Raw genomic sequence first — 8,954 nt, forward strand, 5'->3', positions numbered from 1 at the left:
ATCCCATTTTTGTACACGAATAACATATTTATTTTGCATAGTTTACAATAATTAACTAAAATTTATCTATGTCGTCTTGATGATGTCTAATAATCTCATGTTTTACCACAGTTTCCATATACTAACTCCATTTTTTCATCTCAACTTTGAATATAACTACTATTTTATCTTGTTGTCTTATTTTATTATTTTCATGTGTTAAGAAACTTGACTTATGCATTATGATGACTTTTATATCATCGATTAGAATGACTAAGGGACTACAATGACTAAGCGACAATGATTTATAATTATGTAACTATTTAAGATGTTTATAATTAAAATATAAAAATCATTGTATCGTTTTACAAAAAGTAAAATACCGTTTTATATTAATTATAAAACATTACAGTTTCTAACACTTAACAAAAAATAATTAAATTTACGATAAATTGAAAATTTAATTAATTAATTGAAACTCCATCGAATCTTGGTAAATGAGAAAGATGAGGAGAAATTAATTAATGAAAGAAAAAGTCTAATGTCCCTTATTTTTTTCTTAATGTGAGTATCTAATTAATTTTTCTAGTGCTGAAGTACAGATTGACCTGCAAAAGTGGGCACTGCCTAACTGTAGATGATAAGCAATGACAGCAGCATAGAGTTCTCGTGATCTTTACAGAAGAGTAAAAGTAAATAATTTGTTTTAAAAAAAGAAAAAAATATCCTCCATCTCTGATCCTACTATGTTACCATTTTGTAGTTTTGGATAACTTGACCTAGACAACATTTTTCAATGTCCCCCTAAGAAAAGTTCAGATTGCAAGAAAGCATAGTAGTTAGCTCTCTCATCTTCAAGCTCCCACATCTTGTCACACAAAGATGAAAACCCATGATCACTGTTAAACCCATCTTCTCCAACAAACTGAAAGAGCCCATCTCCACTACTTGGGATCCCAAGCTCATCATCTGAGGCTTGGAGGAGGTGTCTCATCACCCTCTCCTTCTCACTCTCCTCTTCTTCCTTTTCCTTGACAACAACTTCTGATGTTGCTGCTGCCTCATTCTCTGACCCATCCATTGTTGTGAGGTTGTCTAGGTCAATTGCTTGAGTTGGGCAGCCCAAAAGGGCATCTTGGAAATCATCATTGTTGGAGGAACAAGTGATTTCTTGTTGCAGGGATGTGATGAGAGGGGAGAGATCTTGTGTGGAGTCTTCTTCCTCTGATTCAAGAAGAGAGAGGATGTGGGTGTATGGCTTTTGCCTCTTTGAGGAGTGGTCTTGTTCAAAGTTCAAGTCTTTTTGTTCCACTTTCCTTTTTTCTTCTTCTTCTTCTCTGGGCCTCTTTGGCACCAAAGTTTCCTCCATGAAGTGAGTGAGAGTGTGTAAGAAGAAGAAGAAGAAGGGAAATAGGTCAAGGATGAAGAGAGAGGTGTGGGGGATGGAAGATTATATAGGAAGGGAAAAGAAAGAGAGATGGTCAAAATGTGGGAAAAAGAAGAAAGAAGGGGATTCACGGAATATTTTAATTTGTGGAACATTGTAAAGTCAGTTTGTTATTGTTGGACTAGATGCCTAGAACATTTCAAAACTGAAAAAAGAGGAATAATAATTAATTAAGTAATTAAATAATTAATTAAAGGGAGAAAATTAAATAAAGGGTATTTTTGGACATGGATTTGTTTGGAGTGTCGTGTAGCCTCTTTTATAGGTTAGCGGTGCTTTGATTTTTGACCGTTGGATTGGATGAGAATAGGGATTCGTGCGAGCGCGGGCACTGACGGTGATGAATGGCAATGGGGAAAGCGTGGCGCTTTGCCTTTGCATGGTATCAAAAGGCCCAAAGATAGTGACAACTTGCGGGAACAAATTATAAGCAACAACTATTATTATTTTAGTATTCTTTTCTTTTCAGATGATATTAAGTGTGTGGATAATATTTTTCTACCACACACTTCTCTTTTTCTTTAACTATTTTAATTGTTTTTCTACGTAATTGACTGTGATTGATTTTTTTTTTAAAATATTCACAGATCTTTTCGACAAAATACAGAATATTTCTTTCTCGTAATTTAGGTGAAGAAGAAATAAAATAAATATCTTTATCTTTTTATTTTGGAATTTAAATGAATTAAAAAATAAGAGAAAAATTATCTTCTTTGATGGAGAAAAAAAGGAGTGTTAGTTAGAGAACACGTAAAAGAAGAAGGCGGAGAGTAATAGAAAGTGAAAATAAGGGTTTGGAAAAAAGTGAAAGTATGGAATAGAAGACAGCGATTCATGCAAAACTGTGAAAACATAAGATTAATCTTATAAAATTATAAGTTTAAATTTAATTAACTCTCATAAAATCAGTTTATGTTATCAAATTTATACATATTTGCATCCTTTATTTTAGTCGTATTTATAAAAAAAAATATAAAATCTTTAATAAACTAACTCATGTTATATACTTGATATTTTAGAGTCCAAATTTATTCATTTTTCTATTAAGTATTAAAAACATTCTGATATTGATATATTATATATTTTTAATATATTTTAAAACATTAAAATTAACATAATAAACTGTTTTGAAGATCGAGCAAAAAAACAGGAAAAAGAAACCAACAGAAAATCCAAATTAGATATTTTGAAGTTAAAGCTAAATATTCACAGAAAGTTTGATGAGAGGTGGTCTCATTAAGTGATATAATGTGAAATTTATATAGGTAGATATTTACAGGTAGTGTAAAATTTATTTTCTCTTAAAAAAAACTTCTAATATCACTTTATTTCAAAATTATTTTTCTTGTTTTCATTTTTACTATTAGTCATTCATCTCTCTTCGTTTTTTTCTTTACTTATTTCTCTTTTCTATTGAACAGAACATAAATATAGTTTTATGAGAATTTAAATCATGAATATTTTCTATTAACCTATAATCTTCAGCTAGTCTTTAGTTTTTATATTTTTACCAAAATAAACAGTATCAAGGATATAATGTGAATACTAAGTTAAAAATATCATATTATGTAAAAGTAAATAAATTGAACCATATATATAAAAAATACATTTTCTTATAGAATTTTTTTCTAACGAATTTCGGTGCAGGTGATCGAGTTACTTAAAACAATTTTTCTTGCTTTAGTTATCTTATAGTTGAATCTCGAATTGATAAGATTAAGTGATATGTTACATATATTTCAATGCTTAAGTCACTTCAAATTTGATTGATTAATTAATTAAATGTTGTATTAAATGCGTAATTAAAGTTTTAACAAGTTTCACATGTATTTAGAAATTTTTTCATGGGTTTTTATTAGGATTAGTTTAATCATAGTTCAATTTTGTTAAACCTGATTACTGACATGTTTAGATTAACTGAATGATTAATTGATTCTAATTGTTAATTGATTATGATTGTCACTTATCAGTCTCCTTCAAACTAAGACGATTGGTTGAGGCAATTTAATCGATGTGTATCATTCGATACATATACGATATTAGCATTGTCAAAATGATTGAAACTTGTAAACTAACCCGACCTACCATGAGTTTAAGCTGAGCTAGATTGAAAAAAATGTGAAATTTTGATACGAGCCAATTTTGACCTGACTCACTAAGAACCCGACTCACCTAAGTTGAATCCGTGGTGAGCCGTCATCAATCCACCTTTTTTTTAATTTTTTAATGAAATAAAATTAATTAATTATTCAATAAAACCAAAACCATTACAATTCAAACCCTTTTTTATATCAATTGATTCAATTATTATTGTTTTAATTTGATTGATCAAAGTAACATATTACACAATCCTAGAAGAAGAGGATGAAAAAGAGTTAAGTGAATCAACCCGTTTAACCCACCAACTCGTGGTGAGTTGGGTCGGATTCGAAGTTTTTTTACTCGCTAATAAATGAGTCAGGTTGGATTGACTCACTAAGTGGTCAACCCATGGTGAATATCGCATCAGGGCGGATGACTCGTTTTAAAAATACTATACAATATAATGATTAATTTTTTGACTAAATGTCATTTTAATGTTTATCTTTTCAAATTGTTCAATAAATAGTATTAAGGTTGATGGTTAATTAGTTTTTCACCAAAATAATATTTATATGAAGTGAATAAGTGAAGATCATAGGTTTGTGGATCACTTAATGCCAACATATAGAATAAATGTATGGAAAACCTAGAGTTCGAATATGAGTTAAATTCTTATATTATTGAAATTAATAAATTAAGGAATATAGGTGAAAAAAACATATAAACTTAATCTCTTTAATATTTTAGATTTTTGCGTCTATGTAATGGATAAGTTAACTAACTTATGAATAAAAATACACCAAAAAACTTATTAAATTATGAATCTTTCATTAGTTTCTATGAATAAAGGAAAAATCATAATAACTAATAAACATTTTATTAAATACATTAAAAAAACAAAAGATAACAGAAAAAGGCAATTTTAGTTTACTTGTTCCCGAAAATATGCAGTTCGCATTGCTTCCGGAGGCACGAAGTCTGAATTGGATCCCTGCGTGATGGTTATATGGTGTTAATCTGGTTTCTGCAGGTCTGATTCTAGTTGTAGGTGGAGGCACGATTCTGATTTAGGGCTTCCCGTTCAATGTTCGCACATGGAGGCTCACATCCCGTCACCATGGTCCTCCCGTTTCCAATCTCTACTCCTCCCGGTATTTTGCAGATTTTTCTAGAAGAGGCTTTGTTGGTATTCTGCAGATTTTTCTAGACTCCTTGGATGACAAAGAAAATGGGAAAGATCAAATTTTGAAACCTGTGAAGGTTCAATCACCAGCTGTTTCCTCAAAGGGCTCAAAGAATTTCATGTCTCCAACCATTTCTGCTTCCTGCAAGATCAATAAGTCTCCCCAAAAGAGAGTCCTAACTGAGCGGGACGATGAACGATGACATTCACGGAGGATACCCAATCTGAAGGCTCCCAAAAGGAATCAGATTTTGTAAGAACTTATACTGCCTCAGTTCATTGAACCGAGTCGAATCCTAGATACTGCTTCAGTTAAAGAGAACCGAGGCGAATACTTTTTACCTCGCCTACGTATGCCTCGGTTCTCAAACCGATGTTTATGATTGAAAATAACCGATGCATATTCCTTTAACTATACTAGTGACATCTTAAACAAACATACATCAAAGAGTGTAAAAAACATCATAAAGCTTCCAGAACAGGACTCGCTCAGCGAGCAAGATCCCTCACCCAATGAAATACTGAAAAATCCACATCCAAACCTGCAGGGAAAAGTGGCACTTAATGCCCCAATCCACATTTCAATCGGTCATACTACGACATCATGAGATTTTTCAACAAGTTATATATCCTAACTCCATAACTCAATCAATTTTCCTAATTAAAGCACATCAGTTCAGATTTAACAATTTTCTTAAAGCCTTATAAATAAACATATGATTATTGGAAACTCAAACAACCGTAAGAGATCAAAAACTATTCTCTCAGCTCAAAGAACTCTATATGCACCTACATACCACAGAATCATCATCAGGGTATGTGATTAGAATCACTAATCAACAGGAAACATATTAGAAGGCTAGGAGGAAGGCTAGGAGGACACATGCGATAGAAAAAGGCTCACATGAATGTAATAAACTTACAATTCAAGAAAAGAGTAAAAACTAACTTAATCTTTTAAGAAAACTAATCGAATGAAAATGAAGACCTTATTGTCGTGATCATATAAATATTTCCTGATATTAAAAGAGATGACTCAATAAATAGAACTTGAAGAGAGAAGGAAAGTGATGCTCTAGAGAATGATATCTAGAGATATGGTAGATGTTTTAAGTAATGAAACTCTTTAACAAAATTTCTATTTATAACTTTTGATTTTAATATTAAAATAACATGGATCTTTATTATTTAAAACACTAAAACTCTATTTTTTTAGGTTATTACATATTTTATCTTTTATATTAAATTTGTTGTTACGGATTTATGATTGTTTTTTTCATAAATTGAATGTTTCTAAAATTACTAAATAAAAGTGAAAATGAAATTTATTAAAAATGATGTAAGATGTGTCCAAAATTAAAAATAAGAAATACCAAAAATGGAAAATGCATTAAAATAGTAAAATGAAACTTCGAAAAATGCGTAAATGATGGAAAATGAAATGGTTGAAGCAAAAAGGTGTAGGAATATAGAAGAAAAAGATAAATAATAAATTATTGAAATGAGATAGTTGAAAACATTGTAGTCACTCATGCAAAATTCAAGTGAGTACTTATATATTCTAATATCTTATTACAAGTATATAGCGTAAAAATCATAATTATCCATAACCTCGACCATTTTTAATCTTCAATCTCAAATCTTTAAACATTTTGGCATATAATAATGTTGTTTGGGACACTATTTATTTTTGGTGTTATATTTTGAGGCATGATAAATGTATGTTTTGTTTTGTTGTTGAAGTGTAGAAGGAGAGAGATAATTGTATATACAAATATTTAATTTCATACCAAATTAAGCTTTATAGTGTTTAAACTATGTAACACTTTTTTTTTTCTTTATGAAATGTGATATGTAATCTATAAACCAAGCTGTGCTTGTAATATTTTTTTAAAGATTTAAATATGATTTTATTTTATATAAAATAGATAGTGTTTATTTTGGTTCTTATACCATTGTATTCATTTCTATTGTATTTCAAATCAATTTTAGTTCATATAAAATAATTTTCTTTCATTTTAATTCTCTAAAATTGTGAATCACTAATTTCAGTTTTTAATATTCGTTTTAAATTTATAACACCCTAAAAAATTATTAATTGTTTTAAATTTATAACACTCAATAAGATATAGATTCCAATCATAAGAGAGAAAAAAATATTTGAGACTTTGTATTTCATCAATGTCAAACATTTAATTGATGACAAAATCATAAGAAAAATAAAGAAGAAAGTTTATAAAATGAATAAAAACTTGCTCTATTTAAACATCTAATTTAATATAAATGTTTTCTAATAAATTATGAAATAAATGAGATCTAGAGATAAAAATTAACAAAAAAAAAACAAGTAGAGAAAAATTTTGGCGAATAAAAAAATTATAGATTAAAATTTATTTAACAAATAACAAAAGTTCTTCTATAAGAAATAATCCATGTTAACATTATATTATATGAAATGACAATTTGACATTTTGCACAACACATAACTAATTATCTAATTTAGAATAAAAAATTGACATTCTTCAATTTTTAAAGGAGAAAATACAAAATAATTTTTACTAATACTCATTTTACATAGAACAAAAGCACATTAATTTTTTCTGTTCTCCATTAGTTACATTATCCATCTTATTTACTTCTCTATATTTGTCTCACTTAACTAGGTTGCACCAATTGTCATTGAAAATGGTAATTATCTTAAATGATATGTGGTGATAAATGGGTATACTATACTACTATGCTTCTGATTGAAAAAAAATTATTTTACCATTGCAATGTAATACCGTAAGAGACAAAGAGACACATGTATTTTTACACTGAAATAAATCCATGCAACAATGCTAAAAGGATATACCTCAAGAAAAAAAAAAAAAAAATATATATATATATATATATATATATATATATATATATATATATATATATATATATATATATATATAATGCAAAACATTACTGATCAAGGTAAAGTTCTTCAAAATATATTTTTTAATAATTTAAAATTGCAACAATATCTATAATTAATCTAATAACAATAATATTTAATAAGAAAAATATTATGATAAAAGTCAACATTGTGGTGGCCGTTTTATGATTAAAATGAAATTGGAGCAATAAAAGGAAATTAAAATAAATGGACTCCCCACTCCCACCCACCTGACAACATAGCCGTTCTCGTATTTGTCCTTTAAAACTTTCATTATTTTTAACATTATATTAGATAATGGATAGTGATTTCAAATCATTATGCCGGAATTTTATTCTCACTCAAAGATAAAGTTCCCAAATTGTATTTAACAATATTGGCATTTCCAGTGTTTTAATATTTTTAAAATAGTAAATATAATTATTATTTTATTACATTCAATAATCTTATATTATTTAAAACTTGAGATTATAGAAAATTTAATATATAATTTTTAATTTTGAAAGGTAAAATATTTATCTGAATTTTGGACTTCAAAGTGATAGACACTATCTCAAATATAATAATTAATTCTAAAAAATATTAGATGAACAATTTTATATATATATATATATATATATAATATTAATTATTATTTGTGATAGAAGATTATAGGAATGTAATAGAGAATTATCTCTTGATTTAATAGAAGAAGGATTTAAGAACGAGGCTTGCAATTCAAAAGACATAAAAACATAAAAATCATGATTTGGAACAATTATAGAATATTTTTAGGGCAATTAAAAGTACTTTTAATTTTCTTTTAATTTTAAATAATTTGTAAGTATTGTTGGGAGAAAGAACTTGGTGGGCGATGACTCGTTAGGCAAACTGATTTACTAGGAAAAGGGTTCGAGTTAGTTTTTGAATTTTCAAGTTATTTTTGAGTTTGATGTCTTAGAGCTCTTTTATGGTTTCTTAGATGACTTAAACATTTATACCTATATATAGGAGACCAAATATATTTGTAGATGTGTTGGTTGGTCATTTACGAAATCGATTTTCATTTAAGAGAAGATTCTCTTAGTTTTTACTACAAAATACCAGTTATTATCAAAGATTGATATTTTTGTTGTGAATTTTTCTTGACTTATCAAACTACTAGATTATGGAGTCTACCATCTCTATCTTATTCTATGTTCTTCTCTGATTTATTTTATCTAATATTTATTTATTTTACCAAAAAGAATCCAAATTCAGAAACAATCGCAATATTTGCTATATATGATCGTATCATTTTGGTATTAGGGCAAGCTTTTGGTTTGAATTTCTTCTTAAATATTCATTTGGTATTTCTT

At 28.1% G+C, this 8,954-nt stretch overlaps 1 protein-coding gene across 1 annotated transcript; it reads right to left on the reverse strand.

The window, feature by feature from the left end:
• Positions 1-500: 500 nt before the first annotated feature.
• LOC124842716 (uncharacterized) lies at positions 501-1,445 on the reverse strand. Its single transcript, XM_047319268.2, has one exon. It carries the CDS (start codon positions 1,346-1,348, stop codon positions 773-775), a length of 576 nt encoding a protein of 191 aa, XP_047175224.1. The 5' UTR covers positions 1,349-1,445; the 3' UTR covers positions 501-772.
• Between the last annotated feature and the right edge of the window lie 7,509 nt (positions 1,446-8,954).

The sequence above is a fragment of the Vigna umbellata genome, chromosome 3 (genome assembly GCF_029865625.1).
Source record: "Vigna umbellata cultivar VRB3 chromosome 3, Vumbellata_1.0, whole genome shotgun sequence".
NCBI lineage: Eukaryota > Viridiplantae > Streptophyta > Magnoliopsida > Fabales > Fabaceae > Vigna > Vigna umbellata.

Coding starts and splice junctions, on each gene's coding strand:
- LOC124842716 (XM_047319268.2), bottom strand. CDS start 1,348: ATGGAGGAAACTTTGGTGCCAAAGAGGCCCAGAGAAGAAGAAGAAGAA.